Raw genomic sequence first — 22,379 nt, forward strand, 5'->3', positions numbered from 1 at the left:
GCCTGTCCAATACTAGCGCTTGAGGCGGGACTTGTCTACGTGAACCTCCTCCTACCTGTTTGTTTTTGTCGCGCTCTGATGACGTAGCACAACGTTTGCAGTCATGGCGGCGGAAGGTTTGGAAGACCTGAGTGGCAACGGGGAGCTGGAAGATCCTTCAGGTGGGCTTTAATGTGTTCATCGCGTTACTATGAATGGGTTATTTGTTGACTCTGTGATATTCTTCACCGTTTCCCTGCAGGTCGTGAATCAAAGGGTTCACCCATGAATCAATTATGATCCTTGTGTATGAGACATGCTAGGCTAGGCTACTTCATACATACTGAACTGCCCCAAACTAAAGTGGAATCCGCTCTAATGCTCACATGTCTGTTTACAGTCTGCATGTGCATCAATATCGTGGCGTTGGGAGTTCAAAGAATGCATTCAGATGGCACGCCCAAGTGCTTAACTTCAGAAATGCAATAAATTATAACTAATGGAACATGTTCAAGTTTTTTAGTTCTTAAAATTGATGTTAGTTCCTTTGAAACACAATTATCCATCCGATAAGACATCAAGCTTCAGAGTTCACTTCTCCATGCATATCCTACTTGCGTGTATTATATACTGGGTATGCACATATTCTTTTCTTCTAAGTTTTTGTATTTTGAGTTAACTGTAAAATTTACTTTTTTTCTGTGTATCCCACATGATGCACATTTTAAGATCGAAAGATGAAGTTGCATGAATAAGATAAATCTTAATTGGAATGAAAGTCTGGGTGACATTTCACCAGTCAATCAAATCGCGGTAAATCTGTTCCCGGCTCCTTCTCCTAACCTTCTGTTGGTTTCCCCTGACAGCCATGGAGGCCAGCGAGGCCCCGGCCCCTCCCCCGTCGGAGGCCCCAGAGGAGATGGTGGAGGAGAACGGGGCCGGAGCCGCGGCCCCCGACGCAGCCCCGTCCGTCCGTCTCGCTGACCCTCCGGCCTTCTCCATGCCCTCCATGCCCGAGGACGAGGAGGGGGAGCTGCCCGCCGACTTCGAGCGCCTGTGGAAGGCCGCCAGCGACACGCCCAACGACTTCACTACTTGGACCGATCTGCTGCAGTACTGCGAACAGGAGGTGGGTTTGGCTCTCATCCACCGTCCCCCGACTGTCTGAACAGGAACCAGTGTTTCCCCTATATGCACCTAGCTGCTGAAATATATCCGCCGCTGCTGAAGAGGAGAGGAGAGCTTCAGCTTATCTCTTTAAATTAAGAAGGTTATATTATTTTGCGCTACGCAAAATAATATAGCATTCCGTGCGCTATGGACGCTGGATATGCGCTTCATATCCAGGTCAATTCACACACGTGATTAAAGCATGTAAATGGAGAGGAGAGCTCCGTATTCTCTTTAGAATTTTTTTTATTTTGCGCTACGGACGCTTCATATCCAGGTCAATTCACGCTGTGAGTAAAGCATATCAACGGAGAGGAACTTCAATAAAGTTGGAAATTAATTGGCAGATTCTGAGTTTGCGGTTCAATAGATCATCATTGAAACATCGTTGCTACACAATTGAGTGTAGTAACCCAGAGAACCAGCTAGAACATTGTTTTCATCCAAACAAGCCCTCTTTATCGAACGGTGAATTGCATTGGCTTTTATGAGCTGTCGGCTTTCAGCCCGAGCTTAGGGACCGTCTGCAAAGTGCAAAACTGAAAACGACCACGATGGTAATATTTCAATTGCGTCGCCATTATTGACTCTAGAGCCCCAAAACTTGTTCCATAGAGGTATGACCTCTTTATGGTCCTACTACAACCTTTAGTTTTGAAAAATATATCTCTTCTTATTTTTGAGGATTTTTTATTTGGGAACAATTTCAATAGCGTTGCCATTATTGACTCTAGATCCCGAAACTTTTTCCATATAGGCATGGGCTCTTTATGGTCTTACTGCAACCTTAAGTTATGAAAAATATATCTCTACCTGTTTTTAAGGAATTTTTATTTGGCAACAATTTCAGTAGTGTCGCCATTATTGACTCTAGAGCCCCGAAACTTGTTCAATAGAGGCATGGCCTCTTTATGGTCCTACTACAAACTTCGTGATGGGCAGAGGGGAGGGAGTGGGAAGATGCATTGGTCTGAGGCACAGACCTTTTCGATTGTTGTAGTATTTGTGTTATGTGATTTTACTGTATATTGTTGATATAATATATTTTTTGTTAAATAATTGTTTTAAAGATTATACTTGTCATATGTTCAACCTCTCCCTATTTCCCCTGCTCATTACTGTGCACAAATGTACTGTATACCTTCAGTTGCCGGCACACACATAGAAACCTCCCGGCAGGATGCGCTTTGCGAGCACAAAAAAAAATTGCGAGCACAAAAAAAAACATTGCACCTCCGCTGCTGCAACTCCATCCTAGGGGAAACACTGGGAGCAATGATCATATGAAACTCTGCTCTTTATACTAACTATTTTTTGAACATCTTACTAAGTGCTTTACATGAAACAATTAAAGAGCACACAATAAATGGTAACCGCTTACAAAATATACCCATATACATAAGGATGTACACAAAAGAAGAAAAAGCATGCATCTTAATTGTTAGATTGTAAAAACCTCAAAATGTCTCAGTGGTTTTAAAGAACCATGCCCACGCTGTTAACTCCCTCCTGGTTGTGTGCAGAGCCATATGACAGCGTCGCGCCGGGCGCTGGCCGCCTTCCTGGCCCGCTACCCGCTCTGCTACGGCTACTGGAAGAAGTACGCCGACCTGGAGAGACGCAGCGGCTACAACGACAAGGCCCAGGCGGTACGGTATTCAGTATGGAGATACTGAATACCGTATTCAGTATCTCCACACACACTGTGTGTGTGTGTGTGTGTGTGTGTGTGTGTGTGTGTGTGTGTGTGTGTGTGTGTGTGTGTGTGTGTGTGTGTGTGTGTGTGTGTGTGTGTGTGTGTGTGTGTGTGTGTGTGTGTGTTTTTCCATACCATCTACCTACACAGATAACCTGACTAATAGGAGTTGGGGTTGCGTGCTAAAGCCCCCTTCACTATGCAATCTTACCCTATAAAGTTCCAGAAGATTTCCAACTTGATGTTTGAACACGAACATGGATTGATATTCTGTGATGTTTGCACTTGCTAAATGCCTGCTGAAGACCTAGTCCCACGGCTGTATCGCTGCCGGTGTGGCTGGGTTGTAGATGATAGCAGTAACATTGCAATGAGAGGCGCGTATAAAGCGTACCGTCAGATCACGTCTCACACCGGCAAGTGTGAGATGGCATTACCGCCATCTGCTAGACGGTCCCCTTGTCCATCTACTTTGTATATCTTTGCATGCCAACTGTGAAAGGTTTGAGGCGGAAATCTCCAGGAACGTAGCAGCATGTGGGACTCATGAAAATCCCTAGTGGTGCCTGAAAGGTTATCCGAATAGTTATCCCGGGAACTTGGTGTGAAAAGGGCTTTAGGCTGCACCATGTCCCGATGAGTGTATCCGAGTCGCGGTCTAAGCCATTCATTCAGGATTCATCCTAAAACGGCTCAGAGATTTGACATGGACTCTGCCACTTTACTGTATGGCTGAAGATTCGAGATTGCAGTTATTCAAAGTAGAGGCGTGGTTCGGTGCTGGTGTTAAAATGGTAGCAGTTCTACTTCAATGCGTGGTGTGAGTTCAGTGTTCATCTGGTGTGTGTGGGGTTGCAGGTGTGTGTGCAGGGCCTCCAGGCCATCCCGCTCAGCGTGGACCTGTGGATCCACTACATCAACCTGCTGCTGGGAACCCTGGACATGAACCTGCCCGACTCCCCTGACCGCATCCGCAGGTACTCAGCCCCCCCTCACCCCGACCTCTCTGTCCATGTGACTATTTTCTTTAACCTTTATTTAGCCAGGTAAAAGTCTTATTGAGTTTCAAAAATACTTTTCAAGAGAGACCTGGCCAAGAGGGCAGCATTGAACAGACAATTCAGACATTGAACAGACATGTTTCATACAAAACACACAATTTAAAGACCGTTTTGGGATTTCAAGTGAGGAATCATACTCGGGTACAATGTCCAATATTTCCACATAATACCTCCTTGAGTAATGAGCCAATGGCATCAAATGAGATCTGTTCTAATAGTTTTCTTTCTGGAGGGAGTTCAGATGGTGCAGCAACCTTAAAAGTCCCATATCATAGCACCAGGTGTGTGTGTGTGATTATCCATTACAAGCTGTTTAGAAAATCTTCCTCTTCTGACATCACAAGTTGGTGTGTCCACCTAGATGTACCATAGGTAGATCTGTCTACCAGCCGTCCCAGTGGACCTTAGCTAAAGCATCTATCCGTCATACATCTATGTGGACACGCCCACTTGTAATGTCAGCAGAAGCCAATTTTCAAAACAGCTTGTAATGGCTAATCACACTCGCACCTGGTGCTATAATATGGGACCTGTTTGAAAGCTTTTTATCCCAGCCCAGTACGAGCACTCGGAACAGAAAACTGCAGAACATCCAGTGAACGCAGGCTATAGTGGCCTGATATTACTTAAGTCTTAACTAAAGTCTGAATGCAGACCAGCTGTAAATAACAGATCAATTAAACAAACATGTATTTTTGTAAAAATATTGTCCCCTTAACCTCTCCGAAATCCCTGTATCCTAAAGGCCCCTATCGAAGCCGTTCAAGCTTATTGCAGCACCTAGCGGTCAGCAGGCGGCCATCACTTACACCGACGGTCGCTGTTCAGTTGCCAAATAACTGCTATATTAACATTAAGGGAAAGGATATTAACCCTTACGATTTTTTATTTCATTAACCAACTGCCTTGACTGAAGGTTCGTCCTGATAAAGTTATGTATAATTACATACATACAAAAATAATCCCAAAGTCATAATTACCACAAGAGCAGCGCAGGATTCCCGGTTTATGAACTGTATAAATCATGTGACTAATGAAGCAAAACAGGCGCAGCAAAAGTACTGAAGCCTTCGCCATGGATGTGTTCCTCACGGTCTCTCTGTAACCGGGCGGTGTCTTCGAGGATGTGGAACCCTCTACCAAAGATGTATTCTGAAGCTGTGTCTGACCCTGCAGCGTGTTCGAGGGCGCGGTGGCGGCGGCCGGCGTGGACTTCCACTCGGACCGGCTGTGGGACCTGTACGTGGAGTGGGAGAAGGAGCAGGGCAACATGCGAGCCGCCGGCGCCGTGCTGGACCGCGTGCTGCGCGTCCCCACGCAGCTCTACAGCAGCCACTACGACAAGTAGGAGCAGTCGAACGATCACCCAGACGACTTACCCCTCTCGATCAACCTGCATTGAACTATGCATTCACGTGAATGCACGGGTGCACGCATCCATAAAAGCATACACCGGAGCGCCCCTTTATTCATCCTCACATCCAGACGAACAGTGAGTCGTCTGTATGCCTGCCAAATGTCAAACTCCCATCCCCGAGAAGTTGTGAACATTGCGTGTAGCCGACATGTGAGACTGATACATCCACTCAAATAAATACATTATCTCATCTTAATCTAGGAAATCCTAAATCTTTATAGATATCCCTCTAGTGGGAATGCCTTTAAATCTCTTGTTGGCGTGTTTTGAACCAAATGGAAGTTGAAAGCACGACAATGGAAGTTGAAAGCACCTTTCACCCCCCCCCCCCCACCCACCCCGGCAGGCTGAAGGCCCACCTCAGCAGCCACGAGCCCCAGGAGGTGCTGTCTGCGGAGGAGTACGAGGAGCTGCGGGCCGCCTGCCGCCAGAGCCAGAAGGCGGAGCGGGCGGAGCAGGCCCAGGAGGTGGAGGAGGAGCGGCCCCCGGGGGAGGAGGAGCCCGCCACGCCCGAGGACCACGACTCGGTGAGGGCCCCCGGCACGCTGGCCCCCGACCCTCGGTCACGGTCTCACTTAATCCTAGGGCCAAACTCTGTGGGGAAGGATTGAATTGCGATTTTTATTATTTTATATTATATTTTTTGTATAATATTGCGATTGCTATTTGGGATGCATTTTTTCTTTTTAAAGTTCCTTATCGCCTGTATTATTCACTAAACACTTGACACACTGGTGGTCGGGTTTTCATCTAGTGCTCTCACACACATGTCACGTGAGCGGAGGGTAAGTGACGCGTAAACGTGAACCACAAGTAGTCCACTGTTTCCGATTCCGACACTCTGATTGTGTTAAAACAATTACTGTATTTGTATTTTTATGGCCTTCTATTACACTGTTTTGATTAGATTAATCATTCAGCCCTACTTAATCCATACATTTTGGTAGAGGAGGAGACTATAAACGGAACCCTTCTGGTGAACGGAGTGGTGTTGGCTCTCTTTCATTAAGGCCTCTTTGCCCTCCAGGAGGAGCTCATGCAGAAGATCCGGGAGCAGGTGGTGGCTCGCCGGGAACTTGTCTACCAGCAAAACGAGGGGGAGGTCCGCAAGAGGTGGCACTACGAGGACGCCGTGAGTGACCACGCCGTCTGTCCGCAGGATCTCTGGAACGTTTTCAATCGTCTCGCTCACCATTCGTCCGTCGAGTGCTTGTGAGGGCATCGCTTCCCCTTCTCTGTGTGCAGACTGACAGGTTGTGTGATTCTGCCTCAGTGTTGCACACAGCCTAATCCTGAACCCTTATGTGGGGAAGTGATGCTGCCATGGTTAAAGATAGAGTATGCACTACTGTCTATGGAGGCATTCAAAACTACATTCGAGCACAATTGAACAAAAGCCCTCTCTGGTTGCCTGAGTGCATCGACAATCAAATATACAAAGGTCTGCGTTGAATTTCATCGGATGGGGGTCCTACCTGCTGACGAGCCATTCAGCTTCAGTCTCTTCCATCCATGTGTCGTACATTAACAGATTTTCATTCGCTACATGTTTTCCTTTAGTCCAACCGTTCTCCTCCATCATCTGATCCCATCTCCACTCACCCCTGTTGTGGTGTAGATCAAGCGGCCGTATTTCCACGTCAAGCCCCTGGATCGCGTCCAGCTGCGGGCCTGGCACACCTACCTGGACTGGGAGGTGGCCCAGCTCAGCTCAGACACCAAGGACCCTGGCCAAGGTGAGGAAACCATGGGCGAGGAGGACCCTAATGATCAGAGCTATTGGGTGCCGGTTACTGTGATGAATTTAAACGAGTATATGCGTAGGGATGCGTATATATGCGTGTATATGCGTGGAACGTCTGGGACCGGGCGACATATTGTTCATGTTCATGTTTCATATTGTACATGAGCGGAAACAGTAAAGGGCATTTAGCACTTTTAGCAAAAGCGAATTACAACGCTTAATGCACACATTCACAATACCGACAGCGGAGTCAACCATGCAAGGCGACAGCCAGCTCGTCAGGAGCAGTCCGGGTGAGGTGCCTTGCTCAGGGACACCTCGACACTCGGCTAGGAGGAGCCAAGGATCGAACTAGCAACCTACCGATTACCAGCCAACTCGCTTGACCTCCTGAACTAAGCCGACCCACATATTCGCTGTTCTATGTGCGTAAAATAATAAACAAAAATAAAGAATGCATCAACATGACCCCCCCCCTCCCTCCACAGAGCCCACCCAGGAGGCCCAGGAGGAGGGGTCAGAGGTCACACCACCGGCCCAGGAGACGCCGGCAGAGACCAGCGCCGTGGTGGTCGCCACCGACGACCACAGGGTCCGCATCCTGTTTGAGCGCTGCCTGATCGCCTGCACACTCTACGAGGAGTTCTGGACCCGGGTAAGGGGGGGGGGTGTACATGTTGACAAACACTGACATTAACACCCCGAGTAGAATCCCATTTTTTAGAAGGGAATGCCTTAATCTATCATGATCTGCCTGATCTCAAAGGCGTTCATCACCGTCACGCGGCCTCTGTCCCTAATCCCATCTGCGTGGCGCTCGCTCGCTTCTTCAAAGCGCTGGCGGCACAAAGGGATGTGCCGTCCGGATGGTGCTCTGGTGGGCGCGTCCGGCGGAGCCGTGATACGAGTTCTCTTCTTCCTCTTCCCCCGCAGTACGTCCAGTACCTGGAGCCCCACAGCGTGGAGGAGGCACGGGCCGTGTACCGCCGGGCCTGCCTGGTCCACCTCACCCACAAGCACACCATCCACATGCACTGGGCCACCTTCGAGGAGAGGCAAGGTGAGGCGGAGCGCAAGGCAACACGACAGGTTCACAAGCTTCCTTTTAATGCTTTGTTTTTAATGCTTAGGTATTTTATGTTCCTTTTAAATATTCTTTACAGACGCAGCACGATTGAAACTGTTGCATTTTACTCTCAGATTTCAGTCAATTTTACCCGTAGTTCTTCCAGAGATGTCGAACGCTGATGTCACTTTGCACGCACACATAACCTTCCGCCTCATGCTTGAAGCACATTACACACCCATCCGACTGCCCATCGTCGCCAGGAAACGCAGTCGGACTGCGAAGTCTGCTCCCTTCTCCCCGACACAGCAAAAAAAAATTCAAGAACACACCTGATCGACTTCTGACTTGGGTGAACGTTCTGCGCTTGCGCGAGACGGAATGTCTGCATAACAGCAGGCGACGCTAATCTGTATTGTGGCCCCAAAACATTTTTAACCGGCAATGACGGAAAGTCTCTCTAGACCGAAACACAGAGCACGCCGTCGCCTGACAGTCATTATCCAAATATGCCCTAGTAAAAAATCCAATTGTTGCCTAACGATGCGTTGAGAGAGTGTGTTGCCATCGTCTGCGCCTTCACTGTTTATCTGGTTTGTTTACCCTCGTCACTTCTGGTCGGATTGGTCAGACTCACCGATTGGGTCACGGCCCGATTTGACATGTGGAATGGGCGGCTAGAACATTGACATCGGCCGACCGCACAGAACACACCTCACAGACCTGCGTCACCCGGCTCTCCGACCACCAATACTGTGGTCGGTTTGTCTGCGCCTTCAGACTGTGCAGAAGAACACGGACATGAACCTTCATAACCCGCTGACCCCCCCCCCCCCAAACAGGGGACCTGTCGGAGGCGCGGCGGGTGCTGGAGGCCCTGGAGACCACCCTGCCGGGGCTGGCTGCCATCCGGCTGCGCAGGGCGGGGCTGGAGCGACGGGCGGGCCACCTGGACCAATCGGAGGCCCTGTTGAGGGAGGCGGTGGAGGAGTCCCGGGAGAAGCCGACGCTGCACGCCTTCTACTCCATCAAGCTCGCCCGCCTGCTGCTGAAGCTCGGCCACAACGCCAGCAAGGCCCGCGCAGCGCTGCAGGAGGGCCTGGAGATCAGCCCGGTAACCCCCTTACCCTGTTAACCCACCTCTATACCCTGAAACCCACCTCTATACCCTGTTAACCCACCTCTATACCCTGTTAACCCACCTACCCTGCTAACCCACCTCTATACCCTGAAACCCACCTCTATACCCTGTTAACCCACCTCTATACCCTGCTAACTAGGGGTGCAACGGATCACAAAGCTCACGGTTCGGATCGGGTCACGGTTTTTGAGTCACGGGTCGGATCATTTTCGGATCAACAACAACAATAAAGATAAGACAAATGTGACTTTAAATAAAAAGTCACATTTAAAATAAAATAACTGTAAAAACAAAATAAAGTGAAAAATAATAATATAATCCTGCTTCCTTTAAGCATGGTCAATATTTAAAAAATTTGCAATTTGAGGCATTATTCCTTCTTCTTTTTAACATGGATAGGATAGTAAATAATCCCTAACCCTGGATTTACAATTCAGGATGTCTGCATTGCCTGGGGAGTTTAGAGTCTACACTCTCCCAAGGCAATGCAGACATCCTTATCTTCTTTTTTTTAGTTTGGTAGCGAAATACAGTTTCTGTGGTGTTTTATTTGGCATTTTGTAAATCCATTGATTTCGGTTGGGAGACTCATGCTCATTGCAAGGGGGGTTGGTTGTAGTCTTTTCGCTCGGTTCTAGCCCTACTGTTGATACGCGAAAAGACTACAACCAAACCTAGAGACGTCCGGTTCCGGTTCCGGTTTACGTTTCAATGGGATTTACGGAACGCCAATTAAAACACAACAGAAACTGTATTTCGCTAAGATACTTGATGATGTTGTTAATACCGGAATTGTCCTCTAAACATGCGCTGATCACGTCAACGCACAACTTTTTTTTTTAATCAGCCGATCCGCGGATCACTTGCGTCCCGAACCGTGATGGTTGATCCGTACGGATCACGGGAAACCCATGAACCGTTGCACCACTACTGCTAACCCACCTCTATACCCTGATAACTCACCTCTATACCCTGTTAACTCACCTCTATACCCTGATAACCCACCTCTATACTCTGATAACTCACCTCTATACCCTGTTAACCCACCACTATACCCTGATAACTCACCTCTATACCCTGCTAACCCACCTCTATACCCTGATAACTCACCTCTATACCCTGATAACCCACCTCTATACCCTGCTAACCCACCTCTATACCCTGTTAACCCACCTCTATACCCTGTTAACTCACCTCTATACGCTGTTAACTCACCTCTATTCCCAGATATACCCTGTTAACTCACCTCTATTCCCAGATATACCCTGTTAACTCACCTCTATTCCCAGCTGTACCCTGTTAACTCACTTCTATACCCAGATATAGCCTGTTAACTCACCTCTATACCCTGGTAACCTCAACTCCACCCGGTCACCCTGGGGTCATGTGAAGTCTCATGCGACGAATAATCATTAATGGATTTGATAGCAAGCTAGCTTCGCTAAGGTTTCTGCTCCCGTTTCTTTCAGGCGCTAGTTGAGTCCCGCGTGGACTGGTCCGTTGACACCCCATTTGCCCTCAAATTTAATAGCGTTGAAGATTTCTTAATCAGTATTCCGTTTTTCTGTTGAAGTAGCAGCCTCTTCAGTGCATGATGTACAGCTGACCGTTGGAGGGGCATATTCTGACCTTCTCTCTCTCTCTCTCCCCCCCCCTCCAGGACAACGGAAAGCTGTACATGAACCTGCTGGAGCTGGAGGCGTCCGGGGACCCCCGGTCTGCGGCCGGGGCGGTGCAGGAGTGTGTGACGAGGGCTCTGGCCGCGCCCCTCTCGCCCCGAACCAAGATGGCCTTCTCCCAGAGGGGCATGCAGTACGCCGAGGACTACGGCACGTCCATCCAGAGGTCAGACGCCCCCACCCCCCTGCTGCGAGCCGGCTGATCGCACACACGCTGTTAACGGTCACGTTCGCGTTCCGGGGAGAATACTGCAAAAACTTCGTAGTTGATCCCTTTTCAGTGTCTCTTCAATGTAGTGGTTGTACATATTTCAATTATGAAATAATTGTATCTTTGGGAACAAACCTATGTTCATAATGACAGTCTGTAGCAGGTGAGAAAACCGACGTATCCCATGTGGACTGCCGTCTGTGTGGCTAGATATGAAGCTCTTCAGTCAAGCATGAAATAAGTGAAGTCTGAACTGAAGGCCCCTTCTTGCCCTCCGCAGTGTGCTAGCCATCTACCAGGACCACCAGAGGCTTCTGCAGGAGCTGAACCCCAAGAAGAGGAGTGCTGAGAACGGGTGAGAGGAGGAGCCGTATTCTGCTAGTTATGTACAGTAACAATGTACATGTACCGCCTGTTCTTTCATTCCAATCGTTTCTATAATTATAACGATGCAAGTGTGCATCGGGCGTGTCTTATGATTCATTTAGAATTTGAACAGTGAGGAAATAAATTGCTTTCAACATCTTTTCTCATCTTGACCAGAACCGTAAAGATTCCGTATAAATAGTTGACATTTGAAAAGGGACAGCATTATAGATCGAGCAACTCATTTTGGACGTTGTGTGCCAATCATCTCATGGGATTCACTGATTGGTCAACAGGGACGAAGAGGCGGAGAAGCTGATCAAATCCGACGACGGCTCTGCTGTCGCCGCCGGGCAACAAGTCCCGCCCACCATGCCCCATGTCCCCATAACCACGCCCCCTCCCCCTGTGATGGGCGCCGATGCCAGCGCCCAGGGGACCTACGGGGCCTACAACAGCTGGTACCAGGTACGCAGAGACCCACCTATAAAGGGGTGGGGTCAGGCCGCCAGGTGTGAGTGTGATCAGCCATTACAAGCCGTTTGAAGCCCAGCCTTTTCCTGTGTTGTAGTGACGTCACAAGTGGGCGTGTCCACCTAGATGTACGCTGGACAGAACGGTCTACCAGCCTACCCAGTGGGCCGTAGCAAACGTTGCTGATCTACCTATCATACATCTAGGTGGACACGCCCAGTTCTGATGTCACTAAAACAGGCAGATTTTCATTCTTAAAAAAAACCTGCGTTAGTCAGAAATCAAACTCTTTCAGACATTTTGGAGTAAGAGAATTTGAGTGTGTGTGTTCTCCTTGCATTTGATGGTTTAAACAAGATGCTTTTTACTCAGAGTGCTGTTCTCATTGCAGCAACCTCAGTACGGCAGCTACGGCTACCAGAACACCTGGAACTACAACCAGGGGTACTACCCGCCCAGCTAGGCCGACGCAGAGTGGGGGGGCCAAGAACGGCGTGACGGTCACAGGAAGCCACCCTTAACCCCTACGCACAATGTCCTTTCCGTCACCAGCCTCCCACTGGAATCACAGGAATTGTGGGTAATGTCACTGTGGAAGCTGGAGAAGAGAGCGAGAAAAATAAGGACACATGGTCGCACATGCTCAGTTCAGTGTCGTCTGAAGGGGGGGGGGGGGGGTCCACCCATAACATGAGGCTCCACCATAGACAGTTTGCATCTGCTTTTTTTTTTTAAAACCAATTATAGCTTGCATCTGCTCTGGGTGAAATTCCCACCACTATCTTTTTTTATTTTGTATTTAAGAGGCCCCTGCCTCTTGTGTTTTAATCCAAACTGTAATTGCTCCAGTCTGCCCCCTCCCCCTCCCGGCCACCTTCCATCCACATTTTAAAGCTGTCCATAGCGTTCAGCCATACAGCCTAGTACGGTCGGAGTACTGCATCATTCCACAACTAGGCCAGCTGTTCTGTCTTTTTTCTTCTAATGTGTATATAAAGGTGTTTTATAGCGTGTCTCTGTAATGGCGCTTCATTCGTGTTCAAGTATCTGGAGTTTGTTATCCAAAACTTGAAAAATGTGGTTTGCAAAGAATAAAGTGTTAAACCAGCTCTTCCACCAAAGCCAATGGGGGGGAAACACCTGCTTAAGGGATGAGGGTTTTCCCTGGAATATCGCCTTGCTTCTGGGCAGCTGAAGAAAGGCACACATTCATTACTTCTTTGACCTCCTTGCGTGTTAATGAGCCTTGATCACCCATCCTGGAGTCGTCTTTTCACATGGGGACAACCTTGTGTAACATCTATTTTTGCAAGTCTGCTTGTTGATCTTTTGCCATTTGTAATAAACATTGTAAACCTGACACAGAAGAGGTTCTATCCACTTTTAGGTCAGCATCAGGACAATATCTTCATACCGTAAAGCTACAGCGCTGGGTAGAAAACAGGTCTTAGTTCAGTCAGGCATTTGTTTATTTATTTGAAGCGGGTCCTTGGTGGCAGCATGGACATAAATCAAAACTCCTGTGAATATATAAAAACATCTGGCAAAGGATATCACAGAATAAGGAGGATCAGGTGGGGCCCGAGACGGCCCTGTGTCATGACTAGTGATGTTTGAGGGAACCACGCTGTGAAAGGTTCAGGCTATAAGGTACAACACCAGGTTAAGTGTTTTATAAATGTCCTTTTTATGTTCTGGGGTGGAGCACTACATAGCGTAGCAATCAATCACTGTTCAATAGTTTCTTACTTCAACACACGCATTGTAGCATTTCAAGAAATAAAATGTATAGACTTCCCCCTATTTAATCTTTATTTTTGTCACGGTCATCTGATAAAAGGGAGGACTTCTACAGTCTCGAGTACAGACTACACCGCCTCATCGTTAAAACAACTGGTTGATTGGTGTGCTAATGCAGCTTCCCCCCATAATCCACCCCATGCGCCATATGCAGGCTTGGCTCAATTGACTCTGCTTTCCATTTCCCCCCCCCCCCCCCCCTCCCTCTGGGCTCTTATTTTGAAGTAGCAGAAGTCATGGCGAGGTAGGCTCACATCACATCTCCTGATGCCACGCTCACTTCTTAATGACGACCAGCACGGCCGTCGGCACCAGCCCTACAGCAGAGAGGAAGGAGGACAGGATTATGGTTCTGCTTCATTCTCGAAAATTGAAAGTTTTATTCAAACAACCGAGATATGTTTGCTGATGGATAGGCACATTTGATAAGCATTTAGTCGTTTAGCAGACACCTTGAAGCAAACCAAAAAAAAGAAAAATAGAAATGCTGCAGTTCTTGTTCTACCTTGTTAGTCACAAACATACAGAGTCACACCCTTAGTACTCTTTTTTTTTTTTTGCATTTTTAAGGAGAGCTTGGGATACAAAAATGTCCTTGCGAGCTATGTCTTCTTTGCCTGTTATGTTGTGCAATTCACTAATAAAATAACTTGACAGCACATTTGAACAAAACTTGTGGGTGATTCAGCGAGGCGGCAGGGCTGCGCTCACCGAGCTCTTTGAGGGGCTTCTCCATGTCCAGCTCGGTGTACACCTGCCGGGGGTAGGGCGACAGCAGGGTGAAGTCCTGGCCCTCGGGCGTGTTGCCGTTCATCTGCACGTAGACACGCACCGCAGCCAGCGGCTCCTGGGCCTTGAACACCGCCGTGAGGGCCGAACCGTCAAGCAGGCGCACCTGGACACACACACACACCACTTGTACTTGCTGCTGTGGCACCCAATGTCATGTGATGAGTCGAGAGTACAAAACAAGCATTCAGAACCCTGAGTACAAATGAGTGACGAGTAACTGGTGAGCATTTGATGACATTGTCTTCTTGCACCAGTGTGCGTGCGTGTCTGTCCTACCTGTATCCTACATTCGTCGTACTCCTTCTTGGTGGGCGGGGGTCCCTGGCCCCCGACTGGTGAGGAGGGGGGGGGCTGCACGGGGGCCGAGGTCGACTCTGCAGCGGGCGCGCACCCGCCCCCAAACTGCATGTGACAACACAATGTTCATCTGAGTGACTGAGTTTAAGGGGAGGCACGGTGGGAGTCTAGGGAAAGGTCTCCTTTTGATAGTGTTGGCTGGTTTCACTCATTAACAGGATAGAGGGTTTCACTCATTAACAAGACCGAGGGTTTCACTCATTAACAAGGTCGAGGGTTTCACTCATTAACAGGATAGAGAGTCAGTCATTTACGAGGATGGAGGGTTTCACTCATTAACAGGATAGAGGGTTTCGCTCATTAACGAGGATACAGAGGTTCACTCATCAACAGGATAGAGGGTTACCTTTTTGGCTCTTTCCTCCCGGTCTCGTGCAATCTTATCTTTTACCCTCTGCCTGGCGGGAGACAGAGGGAGAGCAATGGAGGGAGGAGAGTTTGGGATTAGCGGCGACAATCCAGTAATACACAATTGAGAGGGCAAAAATTAGATCAGAAGTTATGTTGAAAGAATTATATTATATACTTTTGGTCGTTGGGGCCAATTTTTCGTTTGACGGACAAGCCAAAAAAAACAACTATATTTCACCTTCTACTGCCTAAAATATCAACGTTATACTAGATTGTACCGACACTATTGTTATCGTATGTTTCTGCTGATGCCAGAGCATTGCACTGTTGGAACAAGTCATTTGTAATTCTCATTATGCCGTCTCATAAATCAGTCTGGACAAGCTTAAATCTGTGTCAACGTTTTTTATGCTTCAAGTTTGTTTCGACCAATCATATTCCTGGGGGTGCGGAGAGCTTTTGTCTCAGAGGGAAAGCCTCCATACTGGCAGCACCACAACACACGTGTTTTGGTTGACTGTAGATTGGAAGAGACCTAAAGACTTGTATGAGAAGATTAGATTGTATGCGTGTCGAATATGCCGTCATGGCATAATCACAGGACTACTCGGGAACCCCTGAGGTGGTGTGCACCGATGACAGGACTCTTTTCCACCATAGCGCTGGTGATCATACTGGAGTTCTACTTCAGAATACGCCTTCCGATGTGCACACAAACGAAAGTCTGCCAATAGTCAGTGGAGCATCCTGTCCCAACACCAACGTCCTGGGGCCGTTTGTCTGTTAAGACACTCAACCTTAACCCTCTGTAAGGACACTTAACCCTAACCCTCTGTAAAGACACTCAACCCTAACCCTCTGTAAAGATACTCAACCCTATCCCTCTGTAAAGACACTCAACCCTAACCCTCTGTAAAGACACTCAACCCTAACCCTCTGTAGAGAGAATTAACCCTAACCCTCTGTAAAGACACTCAACCCTACCCCTTTGTAGAGACAATTAAACCTAACCCTCTGTAAAGACACTCAACCTAACCCTCTGTAGAGACAAATAACCCTAAGCTTCTGTAGAGACACTTTTTTTTTTTTTACTTACTTTTACTTATATTTGAAGACAGAGCGGTACTTATACGCCGTTCCACTTGGCTACGTGACGATCGTTACTTTCTTTTTTTATATATATTTTTTATTACATGCAAGATCTATTTCTCTTCCTGAGGGACGTCCTCAGCCAACATTTCTATCTCGTGACTAATTTAACCAATAGAAACCTGACAAAATGATCTTGCCAATCAAATGCAGCCACTTGAGTCACATGACAAGTGTTTCTAATTGAACTAAAAAACACTTGTCTAATGTCTCTTTTCTTCAGCCTCTGTAGTTTAATACGTTAAGTGAGTTTGCCAGCAGGTTTTGATCATTTTATTTAAAGGTTGATGCATTTAATTTTGCAAAGAATTTATTTATTGTTTATATTGTATTTATTTATTTTTAAAGACCTTACTAATTGTTTTATTTAAAATAATGTTATTTAACTTATCTTTATTTGAACATTGCTGTTTTTTGTATTTTGATTGTGTCTATTTTGCACTGTTTATGTTGCCCTGTATATTTAAAAAATAAATCCGGAGAAACTCAGTAGGCCTACTTGTACTCTTGAGTACTGGAGTAGTCTTTTTACTCTTACTTGAGAAATTATTTTTATGAATACTTTTACTTGAGTATTTATAGTCTTAAAGTAACAGTACTTTTCCTTGAGTCAATTTTTTGGCTACTCTACCCACCTCTGCCCTTAACCCTAACCCTCTGTAAAGACACTCAACCCTAAACCTCAGTAAAGACATCTAAACCTAACCCTCTGTAATGACACTCAACCCTAACCCTCTTTAAAGACTCTTAACCCCAACCCTCTGTAAAGACTCTTAACCCTAACCCTCTGTAAATACACTTAACCCTAACCCTCTGTAAATACACTTAACCCAAACCTTCTGTAAAGACAATCAACCCTAACCCTCTGTAAATACACTCAACCCTAACCCTCAGTTAAGACACTCAACCCTAACCCTCTGTATATACATTTAACCCTAACCCTATGTAAAGAAACTTAACCCTAACCCTCAGTAAAGAAACGTAACCCTAACCCTCTGTAACGACACTTAACCCTAACTCTATGTAGAGACACTTAACCCTAACCCTCTGTTAATACACTTAACCCTAACCCTCTGTAAAGACACTCAACCCTAACCCTCTGTAGACACTTAACCCTAACCCTCTGTAAAGACACTCAACCCTAACCCTCTGTAAAGACACTCAACCCTAACCCCCTGTAAAGACCCTTAAATCTAAACCTCTATAGACACTCAACCCTAACCCTCTGTAAAGACACTCAACCCTAACCCTCTGTAAAGACACTTAACCCTAACCCTCTGTAAAGACACTCAACCTTAAACCTCTGTAAAGACACTTAACCCTAACCCTCTGTAAAGACACTCAACCCTAACCCTCTGTAGACACTCAACCCTAACCCTCTGTAAAGACACTCAACCCTAACCCTCTGTAGAGACACTTAATCCTAACCCTCTGTAAAGACACTTAACCCTAACCCTCTGTAAAAAGACTTTACCCTAACTCTATGCAGAGACACTTGGTCCACTTTTGAATACATTTCAAAACCTCTGAACCCTCGGTATTCTCCCTCTCTAATAAGTTTCTCTCCGAGGCCGGTCGAATATGTCCTAAACTAAACAGGGAGCCCAGCTTTACTCCACCCATGTCCAACCTAAGCCAGACTCAACCACATGACGTCCGTGACTCTGTAGCTGAACACGTACTTTGCCATCTTGTCCTCCATCTTCTCGCGGCTTCGCAGGTCGGCCATCTTCTTGAGCTCGTCGTCCTGCAGCTTCTGTTTGATGTGCAGCAGCTCCTGGCCGTGCTTCCTCCTCTGCTTCTCCCGCTCCACCTCTTCCGCACGCTCCCGCTCCCGCCGCTCCGCCTGCTTCAGCCGCATCAGGTCCTCCAGCCTGCACGCACGCACGCACACACACGACAGCATGTAGAGGAGGAACCATAGATAGCTCATATTTCAATTGACTCCTCTGCTTAGAAAGGAGTCAGTAGAGGTGGTTCATCTGGTAAGTATGCCCACTGGGCTCCTCCGTAAGGATGGGTTCCAGACACGACCAGTGGGGTGGAGGCCTCAGGGAGGACCCACGACTAAGTGGAGAGAGATTATATCTCAACACTGGCCTGGGAACGCCTTAGGATCCCACCGTCAAAGCTGGTTAATGCCTGGGGCCCCCTGCTAGAGCTGCTGCTTCCCCCCTCGACCACGGATAATTGGTTGAAGATGAGGATGAGTTAAATTGACTGAGGAAGAGAGAATCACCCCACATTGGATGCCATCCATCTCAGCACACGCACACGGCTGTATTTCTGCCATATTCTTTGGTAGCGGACACCCAGATTCCATCCACACAATAGGCATTTGGTGAAAATGCAGTGACGGGACACAAGTCCAGATTAAAGTCTCTGCATGAAGGGGATGACAGGGATGTCCTCACACAGCGTCTGCCACCCGAACCCCTTTATAACCAGAAACGGTGCAGCCACGCCTCTGACCTTTTCACTTGCTCACGCTTCTCCTCTTCCGTCATTGGTCGCCTCGTGTCCCCATCTTGGATTTCCTGTTCCATGTCTAAAACGTCCGTCCCTGAGGGGAGACAGGGCAGGGTCAGCGACCGTGTGGTCGACACAGAGGGTCGCCGGTTCTCTGTGACAACCACACTCACCCTCAGCTGTGTCCGCCACTGCGGGCTGGGCTGGACTGGCCTGGTCCCCCACCGGACCCCCGAGGGGGACCCCCACAGGGGGCACGTAGGGCTCATCAATGTCGGGGTCTCCCTCGTGCTCCACTAACCTACGGAGGTCAGTATCACAGGTGAAGCTCTAGTGAGTCAGTGGTTAAGAAAGAGTATCTAAATGGGTTTGGAGAGGGGATGATGAGCAGAAGATACACTCTGAACAGCTGCTAGTAGGGTTTGATGTGAATTTAATATTCCCATCGTTGCGTCTCGCTGCCCTTTAGACACATAAAAAATACTCGCAGAACAGTTTTGGCCTAATGAGTGACACACAGATCTTCTAAGAACAAACAATGAGCCACACTATCTAGCTGACTATCCAGCGTGCATGTTTGGGCAATTGTATATGGACGAGACTGAAGTCCTCACTGTCGTGATCGTACATAAATAACTAGTATTCCTAATGATTCATTGATTCTATATTTTACCATGCCATTTAAAGTCATGCATTCTACACAGTATAGAACATTGTCAAACATTATTTTATTTTTTTATCTACTTATTGAATCGGTCCAATGTTTGTTACACTGCCTGTCCATTCCTCCCAGTAACAGGTGATAATTACCAGTCCATGGCTCGCTCTATCCCTTGGTTCCCTGTGTTTGCCACCGCTCTCTCCCTGTAAATAAAAGGGTGATTAATACATGAATTCGCATTTTAGGGCAATTAAATCACCGGTACAGTCTTAAAGGGCTTAACAGGGCGTATGTTTACGACACCTCCCTGACCCTAGCCCCCAAGAGGGCCAAAAAAACCCTCCCTTAATTAAGAAGAACTATAGCGAAGGAACGCAGAGTGGGGGATCCCACCTTCTGGGGATTGTCAGGAGTGCAATGATGGCCATAATTCACACACACATGCATGCATACATACATACATACATACATACATACATACATACATACATACATACATACATACATACATACATACATACATACATACATACATTAAACAGGCAAAATGTTATAAATCGGTGATAGTAAAATAAAAACGTTCAACCGCTAAACGAGTATGGAGTCCCAACAAGTCCTTAGAGAAGGAGACTCACGCGCTGTTTCTGCCGAAGCCCATCTCCAACAGGCTCTCTAGGGTTGATAGTTCTGCCATCTTCTCTGGGGTAACAAAACCCCAGTGGGACAAATAAGATACATCATTATACTACATCGATTATATTATACGACCACTTCTTACAGCGTTTATAACCCTTTAGTATCATAACGTTGGCCCATTACACAATGGGGACCAGTCCAACAACAACTCACTGGGACCAGCTCATTCAAGTCATATGTTTCGTTCCTTGCCTACACTAGAGAATATGGAACAATTATGGCAAAAGAAGGTTAAGTATAACACTGTATATCAGCGTCAGTTTAATTGAAGACCAGTTTATCCATGGAGATCTACCAAACTGCGAGCTAAATGTAGCTACTGCTTGGCTAACACTGTAAGCAGGGAGGCTAGCAAAACATATGACCCAGCACTTTCTAATAACGGATTTATATTTAGGAATACTGTTTTTAACTCCTGTAATTTAATGTATGGGTAGGCATAGGGCATCGACATATACAGATGTGTTTATTTGAGCCATAGTGTTGATTTGATAACAGTTAGCTACTCACAACAGTCAGCACAGCATCCACACTACGGAAGCCTTGTGGGGTTAACGAATAGCACGCTTGAATGAAGTCCGCTGCACGGCTCTGTTGTGTGACTGACATCTGCTGGTGGCCGCTGGAACAACCTCCTGTTTTAGTCTTAAAGGTCCCATGGCATGCTACTTTATGGGTGCTTTAATATAGGTATTAGTGGGCTCCTAACACAGTATTTGAAGACGTTCCCGAAATTTGGACGTGGTGCAGAATTACAGTCACTACGAGCCAGTCGCACATTGAGTTTTCCCATAACGCATCGTCTCGGTGTCTGTAGCTTTAATGCAAATGAGGAGGAGAGAGGTTGGTTAAGGAGGAGGCTTGGGCTGTGGCCCTGAGCAGCTTTTGGCCACGGTATTATGCGATCTGTTTACAGTGGATGTATCGCAATGGCGAGGCGCACACAGCCTTTGGCCGTGTTTTGAAAATATTCTAGAACAATCCGGGTGCTCTGGCGGGAGTCACTGAGCTCTATATCTAAATAATATCATATTATACATATATATCTATACCATATAATCTATATCACGGCCAAAAGCTGTGTGCACCTCCAGAAGATATAATGAATCTGAAACGACTGCGTCGGGTTCTCTGACGTCTCTGGTTCTTCCACTTCTACATCAATTTGAAGTAGACTGAAATGAGACATGGAGGAGAAAGGGATTGTCTCCAGCCGGAGCCCTGCTGCCCGCTGACGAGGCACCACCGCCTCGGAAGCGGGCAGCGTGCCTCGCGGCGGTGGTGCCACGCAGTTCGTGTACTTCAGGGAGTCAAAGCCAAAGTTCCTTTCCCCCCAATTCCTTCTCAACCACGGCTCAGATAACCCCCACTACGAGTCTAGTTGTGGAAATACCAGAGATGTCAGAGAACCCGACGTGTTATGCGCCAGGACACCATCAGCGGAACAGTTATCCAAATAACAAAGAAGAGTACAACAGTCGTAGCTCATTGTCTCATTTGCAAGCCAAATTCTCTGGGCGGGCAAAGCAGAGAAGGGGAGGTAACATTTCGCTATATGAAGACATACAGGGAAAATTCCAAATGAGCGCCTCTGAGCTTTGCTTTTTTCAAAGGTAGAGCAGGATACCTAGTGCTCGTTTTACACCTAACGCCATTTCTAGCTACTGGGAGACCATAGTCAGGCTAGGGGAACTCGTATTAATGTTAAAAACGTCATAAAGTGAAATTTTCATGCCATGGGATCTTTAACCAATCCAGATAGACAACTGCTAAGTTACCCTGGACATGTATATTGTATGTAGACAACATTTTTCAGTGCTTAAAGAGTGCAATTAGTCTCCAGCCCACATTTGAGCAGAGGTGTGTGGGTGTGTGGGCGTGTGCATGTGCGTGTGGTGTGTCTGTGTTAGTGTGTGTGTGTGTGGGTAGTTGTGTGTGTGTGTGTGTGTGTGTGTGTGTGTGTGTGTGTGTGTGTGTGTGTGTGGGTGTGTGTATGTGTGGGTGTGTGTGGGCATGCGCGTGCTAAACTGGGTGTGACAGCATTATTTTATGTTTGTATTGGTTTTATTGTTTCTGCTTCTATTAAAGCCCACGTAGTCA

The 22,379-nt window shown here is 47.2% G+C and overlaps 2 protein-coding genes and 1 non-coding gene across 4 annotated transcripts; 2 read left to right on the forward strand and 1 right to left on the reverse strand.

Annotated features, from left to right (window-relative positions):
* The first annotated feature begins 19 nt into the window (after nucleotides 1–19).
* Nucleotides 20–13,364, forward strand: si:ch211-114c17.1 (pre-mRNA-processing factor 39). Its single transcript, XM_030367507.1, has 15 exons — nucleotides 20–161; nucleotides 846–1,108; nucleotides 2,673–2,798; nucleotides 3,704–3,822; nucleotides 5,083–5,250; nucleotides 5,670–5,850; nucleotides 6,351–6,455; nucleotides 6,942–7,059; nucleotides 7,556–7,722; nucleotides 8,001–8,127; nucleotides 8,976–9,247; nucleotides 10,935–11,119; nucleotides 11,445–11,519; nucleotides 11,827–11,998; nucleotides 12,396–13,364. The coding sequence occupies exons 1-15, from the start codon at nucleotides 104–106 to the stop codon at nucleotides 12,465–12,467; spliced, it is 2,208 nt and encodes a 735-aa protein (XP_030223367.1). The 5' UTR covers nucleotides 20–103; the 3' UTR covers nucleotides 12,468–13,364.
* LOC115552933 (small nucleolar RNA SNORA16B/SNORA16A family) lies at nucleotides 4,648–4,777 on the forward strand. Its single transcript, XR_003978411.1, has one exon. It is a non-coding gene; the product is annotated as a small nucleolar RNA SNORA16B/SNORA16A family (small nucleolar RNA).
* A 91-nt stretch (nucleotides 13,365–13,455) lies between the features above and the next one.
* Nucleotides 13,456–20,904, reverse strand: ubxn1 (UBX domain protein 1). Of its 2 annotated transcripts, none has more exons than XM_030367510.1 (10): nucleotides 20,790–20,904; nucleotides 20,219–20,282; nucleotides 19,733–19,786; nucleotides 19,096–19,223; nucleotides 18,926–19,016; nucleotides 18,136–18,327; nucleotides 15,300–15,351; nucleotides 14,873–14,998; nucleotides 14,516–14,699; nucleotides 13,456–14,121 (listed from the first exon to the last, which is right to left on the reverse strand). In XM_030367510.1, the coding sequence occupies exons 2-10, from the start codon at nucleotides 20,275–20,277 to the stop codon at nucleotides 14,081–14,083; spliced, it is 927 nt and encodes a 308-aa protein (XP_030223370.1). In that variant the 5' UTR covers nucleotides 20,278–20,282; nucleotides 20,790–20,904; the 3' UTR covers nucleotides 13,456–14,080. The 2 variants fall into 2 exon arrangements, with proteins under 2 accessions (XP_030223370.1, XP_030223369.1); XM_030367509.1 differs by having other exon boundaries at nucleotides 20,219–20,277; nucleotides 20,790–20,844.
* Nucleotides 20,905–22,379: the final 1,475 nt, after the last annotated feature.

This window comes from Gadus morhua, chromosome 10 (genome assembly GCF_902167405.1).
Source record: "Gadus morhua chromosome 10, gadMor3.0, whole genome shotgun sequence".
NCBI lineage: Eukaryota > Metazoa > Chordata > Actinopteri > Gadiformes > Gadidae > Gadus > Gadus morhua.